Source organism: Onthophagus taurus, chromosome 11 (genome assembly GCF_036711975.1).
Source record: "Onthophagus taurus isolate NC chromosome 11, IU_Otau_3.0, whole genome shotgun sequence".
NCBI lineage: Eukaryota > Metazoa > Arthropoda > Insecta > Coleoptera > Scarabaeidae > Onthophagus > Onthophagus taurus.
This window is the reverse complement of record NC_091976.1, coordinates 1191856-1210854: the sequence shown is the minus strand read 5'-3', so window position 1 is coordinate 1210854 and position 18999 is coordinate 1191856. Positions and strand designations below refer to the sequence as shown.

Sequence of the window (18999 nt, the reverse complement as noted above, 5' to 3'; positions counted from 1 at the left end):
GAATTACGAACTTCAAAATAATTTCCAGCTATTTCTCTTAACCACTTTGCTTATAAGAATTTTTTTCCCAAACCTCTAGGCCTTACCGGTGTTGAGATACAGCCGCTCCGTACGCTTAACGGGACACCCTGTATTAGTATATTACATATTTAATTTAAGATCAAGTTCAAAGTGTTCCTTTGAACACCAAATCACGCAAATCAGTGTTACAGTTTTCTCTTCAAAGAGTGTCTGTGGTACGTTCAAGAGGTATTTAACATCATCAATCAAAACTTGTACACTTCCTCAATCTAATAAATTAAATATATGTCGATATCAATGTGTATCTGTCGTTTATAAAATGTTTAATTGATATATTTTATATCATTTCTCTCTTAAATGTTAATAAAAACTTATAAACGTGTAAAATTCCACCGAAATTATTACTCAATAAAAATAGTTTTAATGTCGATTGCTCAAAAAAGAATCTTCTAATAAGTATATTATTGACTTTTATCTTGTTCGTTGATTGCAATCTGCCGTAGGGTAATCAATCAATAACAAATTTGAAAGTAAATTGTCGCGCGGCTTGATTTGAAGTAAATGAATTTTGTGTTAGATATTGATATTTTGAAATATCAATTACTCAAACATCAATTTGAAATCGATTTTATTATCTAAATTAAGCTTAAGTATTTGACTATTTTTTTTTGAACGATACATCAGTGATACTGATTTTATCACAACAAACTTGAATGACCAAAAAATTTTCCAAAATTACACCTTTCAACATATTTACTTTAGTGCTTTTTTCATCGTTTTCAAGATAATGTTGACAAATCGAATTCTTGGGATATCTTAATCAATTGATGATTACAATTTAAATAGAAAAGTATGGATTTATTCATAAACGCAATTATTAATATATTTGTGGAGAACCAAGGAATAACGAGAATTTGAGGAAAGTCACAATATTGGAAGACGAAGTTAAAGAGGACATACAAACAATGAAGAATGGATAATCAGTAGGACCAGGGAACATCCAAGGTGGACTAATTATGTAAGGAGACAACTTGTTAAGTCACAGACTAACGAGTTTAATGAACAAATCTTGTGAACAAATAAAGATACCAACTGAATGGAAGAGTTCATACATGGTTTTAATATTTAACGAAGATAGTAACCGTGATCTAAAACGTTGTACAGGTTTCAGCACATCAAGCACCTTGAGTCGTTAGTTCGGAAAAATCCTGCAAGAGAAGTTTATTGAGGGCATAGATGATAAAATTGGCGACGACCAGAAGGAATTCATACCGGGAAGATCTTGTACGGACTACTTGTATATAATACAACAATTAATGGAGAAAGTAATACAGATAGGATAAGAACCACAACTAGAATTTATTCCATGCATGCATTTTAACCATAAAAACAGATGTTTAGTAGTTAATTTGTACGCGAAATGTACTAAAAGTACTAATTAAGGTCGTCATGGTAATTAAACAAGTTAATAATGTCAAATACCTCAGTGCAATTAATTAGAAGTAGATTCCTACAAAGTAAGAAACTTGTATTATGCCCAAATTCAATTTGACGGAATAAAAGTATATCAAACCGATGCAAGAAAGGAACGGTAAATGAAAACATCAGGAAAAAGTTTAATGCTGCTGAAATGGATTACCTGAGAAGAAGAGCCTGAGTATCAAAATTGGATAGACATAGAAATGATAAGATAAGAAATTGAATGGATGCGGAAACAACAGTGCTTGACAGAATAGAAAGGAATGGTTTAATTTGGTTTGGTCACATAGTGAAGATGCCAGAGCATAGATGGGATCCACCGGGCAAAAAGAAAGATGGTGATATAAGAAGAGCAATGGAGATAGGAACTTTGGAAGAGAAGTACACAATGGACAAAAGGTGTATGGAGGCAGAACACGGGCATACAAAATCTAGTAATATAGTGTATTGTATGTTATAATATATACCTGTATAAGCATCGTATATCCCAAATAAATAATGATTATCAAACCTACTAAAATCGATTTAAAATTGACTGAGGATCTTAAAATATAAAATATATTTCAGTTTGATTTTCCAATATTGAAGACTTGAATCGGCGGTTTCTGTGTTTGAAACTTTGCTTAAGTCTGTTATTGATAGTGTGTGTTGTAAACTGTTGGTCTTGGGACTCTCGTGTACGAAGAGAAACACCAGAGATGTACGACAGGTACTGAGACCGACGGCTTAACGTCCCCTCTGAAGGACTGGGGGCGGACTCTCCGGAAAATGTGCTCATCCGTACGCAAGCCAAATGGCGAAACAATCCTGGATGGCCGAACTACTGTTCCATCCGGGGAACGTGAGAAGTGGTCTGTAATTCGAAGATTGATCTGAGGGGAGAGATCATGGTAGGACTTTGGATGGCATGTGACAAATCGTTAGAACTTGGTCCACGAGAATCTTCAGTTGATTTCAACTGAGGAAGTTAACGGCTACGCCTTGGTACAAACTTGATGATGATGACACAGAAAATCTTTTCGGTTCATAGGTACATTCCAGGTATTTTCTAGATTTTAGTGGAACTTGTACCATTCTATGAGCATTCCCGCCAAATTTACTCGTCCCATATGTTTATATAAAATTTTACTATTTTGCGGACCTTCCGTTTATTTTATTCTTATTCCATCTTTTCACATTTCCTAAGGGATTGATACCAACAAATATGTTTCTCAAAATAATCATCTTAATATCAACCCATTTAACCATTATAACTTTGTTACTTCCATGAAAATCAATTTGCATCTTTACTTTTACATATACCAACAATTTAAAAAAGATAGTGTAAAGATTTTCAAAATTTATACTGAAATGAAAACTCTCAGGAATAACCATCAGAAACACATGTACCATAATAAAGCCGTGGTCGCTTATAGAGATGCTACTTCAATATAACAACTAAACAGTTTTCAACGTTGTCAGGTCTAGCTAAGCTGAGATTGTCTGCGGCCGATGTCAATTAATTAAGTCGAGGTTGCGCACCGAGACTTAAAACTTGTAAGAATGATAATTAAAATGTACAAAACAACTCGCAATCAAGTGAGACACCTTATTCACCACTATTCGTAACATTCGCTAATGACATAGTCATAGAAGCGGAGAAGTAGTGATAAAAGTAGTGATAATATTAAAAGACAACGAAACATTAACGTACAACTAGATAGAACAAGTAAACCAAATACAATGTTTAGATACAATATTTGAAGATTATGGAAAACAGCAAACTGAAATTAACAAACAAATGGAAACAACTAACCGAATCTACTACAGCTTAAGCAAGAAATTCCTGTACATGAAAAAGGTGTCAAGCATCTAAAATACGCGTATATAAAACACCATATAAGCCAATTTTGACTTAGGGCTCTGACATGTTTAGTACACATATCACAAAGAGAACAGCAGAAGAATAACATAGAAGCAGTAGAAATGAAATACCTACGAAAAGTCCTTGGAGTTAGGAAGTTAGATAAAATCGGCAATGAATCCGTTGGAAGCCAATGTATAAGTATCTAATAAAGCAACTGCAACATATTAACTTAAAGAACTTAAATAAACGGCAAATACAGAAAAGTGGGATTAAAAACGAATTTAAATAAAACGAAAGTTATGTTGAATGAAGTCCACAAAATATTCGTCATCGAAGTACAAAAAGGATCAAATATTTAGGACAAAAGATAGTACATTACATTACATAGAATACATATCGGGTAGGCGGACCAACCAACTTTGCACCGCGACCCTAAGGATCTATTGTACCCCGATAGATATCATTATCAAATTTCACCGTGCAGTCCAATGCTCTTAACGAACATTAATACCTTGCTCGGCGAAAGGTCATTCAGATCTTTTGAGGAGATAAACTGCGACCCAAAAATCGAGAATCTGATACGGTTAACGGCAGGGCAGTGGCATAAAACATGCTCAACCGTCTCTGCTTCCTCCGCACATAGTCGGCATTCAACATCGTCTGCTAAACCCAACAAGTTGAGGTGTGCTTTTAATCGGCAGTGCCCAGTAAAAACACCCATTAGAACTTTTATGCTACTACGGGCAAGTCCCAAAATATTCCCGGGTTTGACAGTGGCGATGTTGATAAACACCTTAGCATGTCTCATTCCAGGAGAACTGGTCCACAGTAGGCGAAGTCTCTCTTCCGCCCACAGTCCAATCCTATATTTGGCCATCGCAAATGATACACCAACTGCTGGTTCCGGTCCCACAAACGCTTCAGCGCTGCCATCTCGTGCTAGCTTATCTGCCGCTTCATTGCCAGCAACACCAAAGTGACCCGGGACCCAGATCAGAGAGACTCTGTTATCACAACTCAGTGTGTTTAATGTTCTCTTACAATCATTAACCAGAGCCGACACCGTTTTCACGGCTTGCAGCGCCTGGAGAGCGGCTTGACTGTTTGAGAAGATTCGTACTGTCATGTTCTTCACCCCTCTTTCAAGAAGGATTTTAGCACCCATGTCAATAGCAAATACTTCCGCCTGGAATACAGTACAGTACGTACCCAGGCTGTAGGCTTGCTTAATTCGAGGTGTCTGGCAGTATACTCCTGCTCCTACCCCTTCAGGCGTTTTTGATTCATCTGTGTACAAGCAAATGTCTGACCGAACCAGAGAATTTTCATTTTCGATCCAGGACTGCCGCTCAGGCAGTACAATCTGGTATCGAGCATTAATCACTGATAGTGATACCGCCAAATCTGACGGCATCGATAGCACAGTATCAGTGCTTATAATGTCTTCCGCAGCCCATTGGTAGGACATGTCGGAACAGTTTTGAGCATATTGCTTAAATCTGTAAATGGTTGTTCTAGCCACTTTCTCTATATGCAAATGCAGAGGAGATAGGCCAAGCAGAACCTGCATTGCTAGAGTTGGCGTTGTGCCTATCGCACCAGAGATTGCCAATCCAGCTACTCGTTGAATTCGTGAAAGTTTACTGATAGCTGAAGTCTGTCGGACTTTCCTATACCAGGCTGCTGCTCCGTATGTGATCATAGGTCTAACCACAGTCACATAGAGCCAGTACAGTCTTTCAGGGGTAAGACCCCAACTTTTTCCACAAAGACTACGACAAGTCCACAAGGATAGTGTAGCTTTGTGCAAAACTCCCTGCAAATGTCCATTCCATGACAGGGTTTTGTCTAGGATTACTCCTAGATATTTGACTTCCTTTGAGAAAGGAATTTCTTCACCTTGGATAGTTGGGCGGATTAGTCCATCCAACTTTCGCTTCCTGGTGAAGGGCACAACAATTGTCTTTTGCGGGTTTATTGAGAGGTTCTCTCCCTTACACCAAGCGCAAATGGTATCTAGGGTCACCTGGAGGACTTTAGATATCCTCGGCAAATAGGTTCCTTTGACCATAACGACAATGTCATCAGCATAAGCTTGTATTTCCACACCAACGGCTTCGACTATCGCAATCAGATCGTCAACTAGGAGGGACCAAAGCAGGGGAGATAACACCCCTCCCTGCGGGCAGCCACCTCCCGGCCTGAAGCGTATCGTATCACCGTGGAGTGAAGTAAAACTATTCTACTATCTAGCATATTGCGGATCCAACCCGCTATAGTTGCTTCCACTCCCCTGTCAAGAGCGGCTCTTTCAAGAGATTGTGGTATTGCGTTGTTGAACGCTCCCTCTATATCCAGAAACGCACAAACCAAGATTTCTTTATCCTGAAGCGTCCTGGATACTCTACCAACTAAGTTGTGTAGAGCCAATTCTGCTGATTTTCCCGCTTGATAAGCATACTGGTGGCGACCAGATACCAATGGCACCGTACGGATATACCGTTCCAGAACTGTTTCAAGGGTTTTCAGCAGAAATGACGTTAGGCTGATGGGTCGAAAGGCATTAGGAGTAGGGACCGAACGGCCCGCTTTGGATATGTAAGATACCCGTACCTTAGTCCATTCTGCCGGCACCAAAAGATAGTAACATAAAATAATAATAATTGTATGTATTGTACGTTATTTGATTATAACCTTCATTTAACAAACCAAAAACTTGTCAAAAAACATGAATTCTCTAAAGCAATTATTAAAATTCTAAATTCTAATAATCATCTTAAAAACCTTAGGGACTGGAGCCTAAACCACCGGATTCTAAATAAAACGGATCTTAAATCCACAAAATTTAATTTCCACCAGCCATATAAGATCATGTTTAGAAGCAGGGAAGAATGGACGAAGGGTAAGCCTCAACTCAATACCATAGCCTGGTACACTGACGCTTCAAAGATAGTTGGATCCGGAGTAGGTATAGGCATCAGCGAATCAAAAAGCTGCATTATGACCTTATGCTTGGGGGCAACCATTTTTCTTGAAATAAATTTCTGCCCCATTCTGAACCTTGAGAAGGGACAGAAAGAGGTATCGATAAACATCTTTGCGGCCAGTCGGGCCGCTCTAAAGATAATTTGGGCCTACACGTGTGAATCCACATTGATCATAAAACAATAACCTCAGAAAACTCGCCAGGGATAATGAAGTTACCTTACGGGGGGTTCCAGATCATAAAGATATTATGGATAATGAAAAGGCGAACAAGCTGGCCAAAAAGGCAGCGGGGATACCCTTTATTAAACCTCAACTCGGCTGTGGACTACAAAAAAGCTACTTAAAACAGTTGATTAACATATAGGATACACACAGATGGAGACCAGAGTTCTAAATTATTATCTCTTCAACATTGGACAAATTGAGAATCAAACATGTCGACTTTACAACGACAAGTCAGAGACAGCTGAACATAATCTGTATGACTGCGCCGACAGAAGTCGCCTAAAATACAAAATTTTTGTATTTTAGGAACAAGACTTTGGAGCAATACTAAGGTTCAGCAAGGACCTACATCTGCCCTGATTTAAAATTAATAATTGGTTCTAATTGGATTCAACGAGAAAATAATCGTCATGAATGGAAGACAGATTTTGAAGGGGCATAAATTCGGCGAGTATATACATATAAAAGTAGTTGTTGTGGTTTAAGAGACACTTTGTATGTTGTGAGTACATGCCTTGGTTTTTAAAGTTTGTAGTAGATACAATTTTTGTTACTCTTGAATGCATTATGAATAAAGTTTATGCCTTCGATATAGATGTGTGCCCACTTAAAACGTTTTCGATGTCATTAACCTCATCTAAACTAATAAACGTTTTTTGACTTTTGATTCTATTAAACTTGAAGTTGTTTCAAAATCATTCTGTCATGATTTAAGTAGTATATAATTCTGAGAATAATGTAAAAAAATGTTTAATATATTCTATCTATACATTGTCATGAGTTTAACTTTAATTGATAAGTGATAAGTACTTCAAATAAGTGTGGAAAAATTAGTTTTGTATTAGATTTTATAGATAAGTTAAGTACATTCCGGTCACGCATTAATCATGTTTATCACTGTTTTTAAATAATTTTTATATTGATTTTTTTACCTTGCATTTTAACACGTTTATGAAGTTCATATTTATCTCTACTTGACATTTAAAGATAATTCTCGTAGTTGCTTAGTAATTTAAAATTATCACGCGTTACATTTTTACCTAACAATTAAAAATTAAAAATCACCCAATTATATTTCAACTTAATTCGCAGCTATGACAAACAATAAATAGATAGTGGTAATTCACTACTGTTTAATAGGTGCGAATAAGATAAAATTAACGTTTAGATTAGTGGTTTATTCAATCATCTATTAAATATCCGTTTTGCTTTGTTTCTCAAGGCTGCAAGAACCTTTCTCTTTTCTGAAGGAAGCGTATTTATTCATTCAAGGTGTACAACCGTTCCCTTTTTGATATTTTTTTATTTTACCACTTCGTATTAATTTTTAGTGCAAGATAGTAAACTTGTTATTAATTAATTTTTATTTTTCAATACTTACGTTGAACTGAAGTTATCCACTGTGAACGTAGATGGGTATTTATTCGAATCCTTTTGTGAAAGCTGTAAAAACAAAAATTAAAATCAAAATTTTTACTTTCCCTTTTCAAAGAAAAATACTAACATCTACGTATCATCAAAATAGATCTAAATTTCACTTTCATTTGTGTCGTTGAGTAACCGTTTATAATTGTAAGTGTTTTCGGTAGAAATTTCGATCGAAAAGTTACTTTCAAAACGTTTTGAAAGTGCCAAATAATGATACCTATATACCGTGAAAAACGGACGTTAAAAATTGTTTAAAGTAGGACAACAATAAGGTAACCTTCAAGGAGGTACGTAATTCTACTTCTTCGTTTGGATGAATTTTTTTGTGAATTAAAATGAAAGAGAAATAAAAAAAACAAGAATATTTCGTCCGAGGTTGGAGAAAATAGGAAGAAATAATTTCGTTCTTAACGTGTTAACTACCGAATCGTGAGGAAGCCGCCAATTTGCATAAATTAGAATAAGATTTTTGGCATCTAAAATTCGTTTTGAACGGCAGAATTATGGAAATTACATTACAAATTAAAAAAAAATGGAATGTTTCATTTTCAAGGAAAAAAGAAAGGTAAATAAATGAAACAATAACAATTTCTTTGCGATGAGCAATTTTCAACAACAAAAAATTAAAAAAATACTTAGAATTCAAGTTATTCAACAACGTAGAAACTAAGTTATTTTTAATATATGCGCAAATATGTTTAATTAAAAAATTTTCCGTCGAGGACTCGGACAATGTAATCTGAATGATTTGGATATTTAATTCAAAAATTAATTTATTTGCAATTTTTCTGTCTGATACAAGAAATTTAAAAAGGAAATTATTATTATTAAAGTTATTATTAAAGTTTCCTGTAATTTGTGTAGGAAAAAACAATTTGAAAATAATTTAGTCATTCATAAAAAGTTCCCTTTTTTAAGTACGGAAATTAATTGCAATCAAAATGCGGATGTAAGATAATTTTATCAAAAAGAAATAACTAAGTATTGAACCCAAAAATATTGTGCACCAAATTCAAAATGAGTAATTTATTAAAGACGATAACTAAAATAGATTAAAAGTAAACTAATTGATTCATTTCCTTTTTAATAAAGATAAAGAAATTTTTAATCCTTTCAAATTCAAACTTGCTAGTAGGGTACAAAACAGGTACTACATTGTACCACTTAATTGTTACACTAGAATAACAACACGACATTGTGACAATTAATTAAATAAACTAACTAAGTAAACTGAATAATTCAATAATTAGAAAACAAAAAGAAACAAGGATAAAAAACAAAACCATAATAATAATTAAAAATATTACAAAACAATAGTAAATAATATATATAATATGTTTAATAATAAATAATTTCTTATTTTCCATAAAACAATGTTTGTTATGATTTTTTAAATCCAACTCTGCACATCTGATTGTTATAGAAATAAAATATAAATTTAAAAGAATCGTATCTCAAGAACAAGTAAAGATATCATCGTGAAATAAAGAACATTTTAAAGCAAATTTGATGAAGATTTAATGTGCCATAAATAATTTCTTATTTTCTATAAACATCGTTGTTATGATTTTTTAAATCCAACTCTGCACGCTTGATTATTATAGATATGAAATATAAATTTAAAAGAATCGTATCTCAAGAACGAATTGAAATATAAGCATGAAATAAAAAACATTTTAAAGCAAATTTGATGAAGGTTTAATGTGCCATAAATAATTTATTATTTTCTATAAACATCGTTGTTATGATTTTTTAAATCCAACTCTGCACGCTTGATTATTATAGATATGAAATATAAATTTAAAAGAATCGTATCTCAAGAACGAATTGAAATATAAGCATGAAATAAAAAACATTTTAAAGCAAATTTGATGAAGATTTAATGTGCCATAAATAATTTCTTATTTTCTATAAACATCGTTGTTATGATTTTTTAAATCCAACTCTGCACCTTTGATTATTATAGATATGAAATATAAATTTAAAAGAATCGTATCTCAAGAACGAATTGAAATATTAGCATGAAATAAAAAACATTTTAAAGCAAATTTGATGAAGATTTAATGTGCCATAAATAATTTTTTATTTTCCATAAACATCGTTGTTATGATTTTTTAAATCCAACTCTGCACCTTTGATTATTATAGATATGAAATATAAATTTAAAAGAATCGTATCTCAAGAACGAATTGAAATATAAGCATGAAATAAAAAACATTTTAAAGCAAATTTGATGAAGATGTAATGTGCCATAAATAATTTCTTATTTTCTATAAACATCGTTGTTATGATTTTTTAAATCCAACTCTGCACCTTTGATTATTATAGATATGAAATATAAATTTAAAAGAATCGTATCTCAAGAACGAATTGAAATATTAGCATGAAATAAAAAACATTTTAAAGCAAATTTGATGAAGATTTAATGTGCCATAAATAATTTCTTATTTTCTATAAACATCGTTGTTATGATTTTTTAAATCCAACTCTGCACGCTTGATTATTATAGATATGAAATATAAATTTAAAAGAATCGTATCTCAAGAACGAATTGAAATATTAGCATGAAATAAAAAACATTTTAAAGCAAATTTGATGAAGATTTAATGTGCCATAAATAATTTATTATTTTCTATAAACATCGTTGTTATGATTTTTTAAATCCAACTCTGCACGTTTGATTATTATGAAATATAAATATAAAAGAATCATATCTTAAGAACGAGTAAAAATATCATCGTAAAATAAAGAACAGTTTAACGCAAATTTAATGAAGATTTAATGTCCCATATAATTTCTTATTTTCCATCATTATCGTTGTTATGATTTTTTAAATTCGACTCTGCATTTTTGAGTTGAGTTTTAAGAAATTATTTATGGTACATTAAATCTTCATCAAATTTGCTTTAAAATGATCTTTATTTCATGTCGATATCTTTACTAGTTCTTGAGATACGATTCTTTTAAATTTATATTTCATTTCTATAACAATCAAACGTGCAGAGTTGGATTTAACAAATCATTACAACGATGTTTATGGAAAATAAGAAATTATTTATGGTACATTAAATCTTCATCAAATTTGCTTTAAAATGATCTTTATTTCATATCGATATCTTTACTAGTTCTTGAGATACGATTCTTTTAAATTTATATTTCATTTCTATAACAATCAAACGTGCAAAGTTGGATTTAACAAATCATTACAACGATGTTTATGCAAAATAAGAAATTATTTATGGTACATTAAATCTTCATCAAATTTGCTTTAAAATGATCTTTATTTCATATCGATATCTTTACTAGTTCTTGAGATACGATTCTTTTAAATTTATATTTCATTTCTATAACAATCAAACGTGCAGAGTTGGATTTAACAAATCATTACAACGATGTTTATGTAAAATAAGAAATTATTTATGGTGTATTAAATCTTCATTATATTTGCTTTAAAATGTGCTTTATTTCATGATAATATCTCCATTTGTTCTTGAAATACGATATTTTCAATTTTTATTCTTAAAATCTACAATAATCAAATATGCCGAGTTGCGTTATAAAAATAATAAAAACTGTAGTTATGGAAATTATGAAATTGTTTATGGCATTTTAAACTTTTATTACAGTTGATTAAAATGTTGTTAATTTCATCATTACGTCTCAAGTAGTTCTTAAGATATGATGCTTTAGTGGATGAAAGCTAATTGATAAATCTATAAGTGTTGACTATCAACTCGTCGGCTTTCCCACTAACAACTTTTCTAATTGATTGACTTTATTTGTTATCAAAAAGTTAATCTCATTTGCAAAGTGTTTACTAATTATGATTAAAAATATCAATTTTCAGTAGAGTATGAAATCTATGTCTGAGTCACTCTAAAATGCTACTAAAGATGTAGTTGCACCTGATCGCGTTCACCTTTTTTTCAGGGTTAAGATTGTAAAGTTTGAAATACAATAAACATGTACTGCATTCGACTAAATAATTGTAACTCATCAACGTACATCAAGCATTGAGCGTATTTTATTACTATAAAGATATCGTTGATATAAATGTTAAATACAAGAATGATATCGGCTATAACATTGAGGTATAACATCGAATATGATGACTTAATAAGTCAGTTACAGTAGATTATTTGTAGTTAAATAAAGAGATACAAACAAGCAAACACAATTAAGACACTCAACTACAGTAAAGTATAATTCAAGGAGGAGAAAGCATAAATAAGCCTTTATGTAAAAAATGGTACTGGAAGAGATATCTTTAAATGTCTGAAGAGCGTTAAAAGTAAATGTAAGAAAAACTCATTCATATATACAGGGAAAGCATCGAACTTAATCCTAGAAAATTATTAGTGAACCAACACGCAATATAATAAAATTAGTTTGATCAATGCAAAATAATGTTTATATTAATAATATATAATATTGTAACTAAAACCCATGTAACAATAAAAAGGATATGAAACGATATGTTAAGTCAACAATTCTTTGCATGGTTGTGCTTAAATTCAATACAGATTTCTAACCAAGCACAGTGTGAATTCGAGTTACAGTGACGCAGTCTTGTTTGCGAATTTTATTACTAACATTAACATCTAAGTAAGTCTATCTATAATCAGGAATCGCACATTAACAACGACTCATAAAATTAAGATCGCATAAATTGTTGTATTAAGAAAGTAATTAAAAGTAAAGCATATTAAAACACACTGAGGTGCTCAATATTGCAAAATTATATTGCATAATTTGCAACAAATAAACTGATACTAAACGGACATAAAATCAGTAAGAACGTTACTTTTTGTTCTGAATCATATTTTAAATAAAGGCTTAAAATATCATCTTTAAAACTAGGTATAATAATAAATAAGTTTAATAATAAGAATATTGAGAAACAAGATATAAAAAAGTTGCAAAAAGTGTTCATTTAGTGTGTTAGTTAGAAAAACAAGAAAGGTTAAAAAAATCATTTCCGATTTATTTATGAGAGATAAAACACGTTTTTTTCTTAAATGAAAGGATAAATGTCTTCTTAAAGAGGATGTATAATAAGCGATTTGGTCATTTGAATAATTTGAATAAACATTTATGTTTAAATTAGTATTTATTGTTAAGATATTCATTTTTTAAGTCTTTTTATAATTTTATCAAGATTTCTTTAAATAAATTATTATAACGAAAAGTAAAATAGATAATAATAAGTGATAACTTTAAAAAATTGTTAAATTGAATTAAAATAACTATACATATGCATAATGTCCGCCAAAAACTCAGCGTTCACGTATTTTAAAAAAATCATATCAACTGCATTATTAAGAATCATGATATGATATGTATGTTAAATTCAAGCTTAAAAATTCTAGTTTATAATATAACATAAAAATTATAAGATAATAGGTATCCTTGAAATTTCCAGAAAAAAAATATTAAAGACGAAATTGTCTAAATTATAAATAAAAAATAACAAAAAATTTGAAAACATTATATCGTCTGTATTTTTAAGAATCATGATATGATATATATGTTAAATTGAAGCTTAGAGATTGTAGTGTAAGAAATGATATAAAAACTATAAGATAATATTATCGAAATTTCCAGGAAAAGATGGTTAAATGAAACATTCTCAATTTTATAAATAAGAAATAATAAAAATTTTCAAAAAATCATATCGATCGTATTTCTAAGAACCGTGATATCATAATATATATTAAATTGTTGCTTAAAGATCCTAGTTTAAGAAATGATATAATAAGTATAAGATAATATTATCGAAATTACCAGGAAAATATGGTTCAAAAAGAAGTTGTTAATTTTATGAATAAAAAATAATACGAAATTTTTAAAAAATCATATTGACTATATTTTTAAGAATCATGATATGATATATATGTTAAATTGCAGCTTAAAGATTCTAGTTTAAGAAATGATATAAAAACTATAAGATAATATTATCGAAATTTCCAAGGAAAGATGGTTAAAAGAAACATTCTCAATTTTATAAATAAAAAATAATACAAAATTTTCAAATAACCATATCGACCGTATTTCTAAGAATCCTGATATCATATGTATGTTAAATTGTTGCTTAAAGATTTTACTTTAAGAAATGATATAATAACTATGAGATAATATTATCAAAATTTCCAAGAAAATATGATTCAAAAAGAAGTTGTTAATTTTATAAATAAAAAATAACACAAAATTTTCAAAAAATCATATCGTCTGTATTTTTAAGAATCATGATATGATATATATGTTAAATTGAAGCTTAGAGATTCTAGTTTACGAAATGATATAAAAACTATAAGATAATATTATCGAAATTTCCAGGAAAAGATGGTTAAAAGTGATACAAAACTTTCAAAAAATCATATCGACCGTATTTCTAAGAATCATGATATCATATGTATCTTAAATTGTTGCTTAAATTCTAGTTTAAGAAATGATATAATAAGTATAAGATAATGTTATCGAAAGAAAAGATGGTTCAAAAAGAAATTGTCAATTTTATAAATAAACAATAATACGAAATTTTCAAAAAATCATAACGACTGTATTTTTAAAAGCTTAATATGATATGGATGTTAAGTTGCAGCTAAATATTTTATCATATTCTTTATGATATGATATAAAAAACTACAAAGACATAGTATTAATGAAATTTCCAGGGAAAAATTATTAAAGGAGAAATTGTTAAATTAATAAATCAAAAATGATGCGAAATTTTCAACGATTATATCGACTGTATTTTTAAGAATCATGATATCATAGGTATGTTAAATTGTTGCTTAAAGATTCTAGTGTATGAAATAATATAAAGCTATACGATAATATTATTGAAATTTCAAGGAAAAAATTATTAAAGAAGAAATTGCTAACTTTATAAATCAAATATGCAAAATTATCAGTCCAATCGACTGTATTTTTAACAATCATGATATGATATGTATGTTAAATGGTAGCTTAAAAATTCTAGTTTATGATATATAAAAAAGATAAGATAAAATTATCGAATTTTCCAGGAAAAAATTATTAAATAAATTGTAAAATTTATAAATAAAGAATAGTACGAAATTATCAAAAAATCATTTCGACCGTATTTTTGAGAATCGCCATATTTAGTTTATGGTATGATATAAAAACTATAAAATAATATTATTGACATTTTCTGGGAAAAATTATTAAATAAGAAATTATCAAATAGATTCACTATCCTTCTCCTCCAAAATGTTTTTTCAACAAGACAAAAATAAAAAGAAAATTAACTATCGTTATACATCCCATATAGACAAAATTTTAGAAACGTAGAGTTTTTGGCGGACACAGTATAATATTATGTTAATATATATATATAATCTCACTATTCTTATCTTTAGTTAGCATTTAGTGAAGAGATTACAATAAAATTAATCTTATTAAATATTTTTTTGCTATAAATTTTTAATGAAATAATTCTGGGACGTAACACAGATTTAGAGTGATTAGTTTAAATGTAACATAAAATTTCAATTAATTTTTATGTTATCGAAAATAATAGCTAGATATGCTGTTTATCTCAATTTAAATCACTATTCTGTTATAAATTACAATAATATTTATTATTTATCTATTTCGTTATCGATTATGAGAAACTTTTTAATTGTATTTAATTGTGATGTCTATTTTTTAAAAAAACATGAGTATGAACAATGATATTATAACGTTTTAAAAAAATTGTAGTTTATAAAACGTTAAATTTTGTTCCATACAAGAATATATATTTATATTATTATATAATAAAATCGTTTAAAAAATAGGGAAACTTACCGACATCTTAGCATTAATTTTTGAAAATTTTTTTAATAAAAATTTCAAATATTAAATAAAAACCAAAAACTTAAAGAAACCAAACCACTAAGTTTTCTATATATTTTTTGTTCACCACCGTATAAATCTGTAAATCTCGAATTTCTCCCCCTCGATATCGATAGAAAATTGTATCGATTGAAGTTGGAGAAGCGAGTGAGACTGAGTGACTCTCACCGACTACGACGACGACAAAACGCGTTTGTGAGAGTCGATTTCGTTTCGGTTTATATTTGAACGGAATCGCACAAGTTACTAAATTTGCTATTGCACCTGCAATAGTTTATATGGACATTGGATAAAAAGCGGGGGGACAACGGCTAAAGTGGGGAGAGAAATGAAATTTGTGGGGCCACATTCAATCATCAATCATATCCAAATTTTAATATATTCAGAAAAAAATATTTATTTAAAAAAATTAGGATAATCAAAAACTTGATAAATAATTATATTTGAGATTTAGTTAGAGATATATGATTATTATCAAAATACACAAAGGAGTCTAACAAAAAGTTAAACAAACGTTTTACAAAAAATGGTGTTAAATTCCTCAGTTAATATCAATTCATTCATTAATTTTACTATTAAGTAAAAGTAATTAACTTGATGAATTTGATACGTTCATTTTTTGATGTCATGTAAGGAAGTTTAATCAATTTTAAAGAAAAGCTCAAGGATACATCGCCAAGGTCGTTACGTCAAGTTTCACCAAGGTCGGTACGGTATGGGTCAACAGCCAATCGGGTTCATTTATAATTTTTTACTTTCTCTCATATACAAAGTACAAAATAAAAAGTGCAAAGTCGAATATGAGGTACCAGATAGTTTAGTTCTATGGCTATTTAGCAAGTATAATTGACCAAGAAAAATGTTATGCACGAAAATTGTTTATATTGACCTAATAAAGCATAATCCATAACAAAGTTTAAAAACAGTTTTGTATTACAAATTGACATGCAAATTTTAAATAAGAAATTCATGGATATGTCTTTATAGGAAGAAATCGTTGATTCCATGCTGTGACAACAGTGCAAAATTGATCATTGCTCTTCATTTTTTCCCGATCCACACTTAGCATCCTTACTCCATTCAATCGCTGGCCATATCTTTACTTTCCTCAGTATGATAAAACTTCATTCAAGAGAATAAGTTGTTGCCAGAAAAGTCATAAAAGTAATGTTTATCTTAGCTACTGCCCAAAAAAATCTGTTAAATTTGCTTCCTTTGTTGATGTTGTAATTATGTGTCAGCTTCTTCAGAAAGATTTCTTATTAAATAACTTTTTTCGAGATATTGTATCAAATGATCACGCTTTGTAAGATTAATCATTGGGTTCACTACATAGTTCTGTAAAAAAAATTTTGTTCAGAAACATAAACAACTGCCTCGATACACAAGACGGATTTTTCGACTACGACTTACGAAAAGGAATATGAATCACTAATTGGATACGTGGAAAATACGGACTCTAACTAAACCAGGTACTCAAACAGCATTAATAGAGGAATTAGGAAAATATGGATTGATGGTCACAGCAATTCAGGAAACGAGAAATCAAATACATCCTTATGTACTTTGTCCTTATACAGGGTGCCCGGAAATTGCGTTCATATATTTAAAGGTGTGATTCTAATATAAATAAAATTATTTTAGTGCAACAACCATTATAATTTACGTTTAATTAAATCAAAATGGTTCAATAGTGAAACGAAGAGATGGCAAACATTCACTTTACGTACGGTAGAGCTGATGGAAATGCCGGAGAAGCACGAAGATTGTACGCAGAACGATATCCAAATCTACAACTTTCCTGTGAACGAACGTTCGCTTCTGTTCATAGAAGATTGTGTGAAACTGGGTGCTTTAAGGAAAATCGTTACGACTTTGGAAGATCATGCACTACGAGGACTGTAGAAGTGGAAGAAAGGGTGCTCGATGCAGTCGCTATCAATCCTACGGTAAGCACTAGGAGATTATCGGTACAAGAAATTGTGCCGAAAACCACCGTTTGGGAGGTATTTAAAGATCAGCTACTGCATCCATATCATTTCCAAAAGGTGCAGGCCTTGAAACCCACCGATAGCATCCCAAGACTACAGTTCAGTCGTTGGATTATGGAACAATGGCGCCATGACAGAAATTTTCCGGAAAAAGTGTTGTTTACCGATGAAGCTGGATTTACCCGAGATGGCGTCATTAACTTCCATAATATCCATGGTTGGGCCGATGAAAACCCACACAATGTTTTAGCCACGAAACATCAAGAAAGATTTTCTATTAATGTATGGGTTGGTATTATTGGGGATCATTTAATTGGTCCGCATGTACTTGATAACCGCCTCAACGGTACAACTTATCTTAACTTTTTGCAAAATACCTTGTTTGAACTGATGGCAGAAGTGCCGTATCAAACACGAAGGGAAATGCGGTTTATGCATGATGGGGCTCCTCCTCATTTCAGCGTTCAAGTACGGCAATATTTAAATGAAACCTACCGTGAAAGATGGATAGGTCGAGGAGCGCCCGTAGCATGGCCCGCACGTTCGCCGGACTTGAATCCCATAGACTTCTTTTTCTGGAGTTACCTTAAATATTTAGCGTATGCAACACCAGTTAACAATGTCGAAGAGCTAAAACAACGTGTAAGGGACGGTTGTAACACTATTCGAAACAAACAAGGTATTTTTTGGAAAGTAAGACGTTCATTAATTAAACGAGTGAGATGTTGCATTGACATGGATGGTAAAATTTTTGAACAATTCTTATAACTTTTTTTGGTGTTATTTGTTAAAAATTTAAGTGCTTTTTGTTTATGTTTTAAGTTAAACTTTTTATTTTTGTTAAATTGTTAATACGTTTTGTTTAGATTGTTTTTATTAAGGTTTTGGTCAAATTTTAAGTTATTATGAAAAATTAGTAATAATCATCTTTTGAATCATTTTGATAAAATTAACCATGATTCGCAGAAATTTTTGTAGACAATGTACGAAGTAATTTTTTATCACCCATTTGACAGCTGAAATCAAACCAATGAAAGAAGCCTATTAAGATTTTTAGTGATAGTTTAATACACATGTTTGTGTGCAGTATTTTACTTAGTATTATTTATCTTGAAAACGAGTGGTCGTAGACCATTTTATAAGCAGAACATTTTTTATGTA

The 18999-nt window shown here is 30.7% G+C and overlaps 1 protein-coding gene across 1 annotated transcript in view; it reads right to left on the bottom strand.

Annotated features, from left to right (window-relative positions):
• Positions 1-16076, bottom strand: part of LOC111418389 (proton-coupled amino acid transporter-like protein CG1139) — a 74354-nt gene extending 58278 nt beyond the window's left edge. The window contains exons 1-2 of the mRNA XM_071199826.1: positions 15800-16076; positions 7941-8002 (exon numbers count right to left, since the gene is read on the bottom strand). Of these exons, the coding sequence (XP_071055927.1) occupies positions 7941-8002; positions 15800-15805 (68 nt within the window). The 5' untranslated portion in view covers positions 15806-16076. The remainder of the gene's footprint in view (positions 1-7940; positions 8003-15799) is intronic.
• Positions 16077-18999: the final 2923 nt, after the last annotated feature.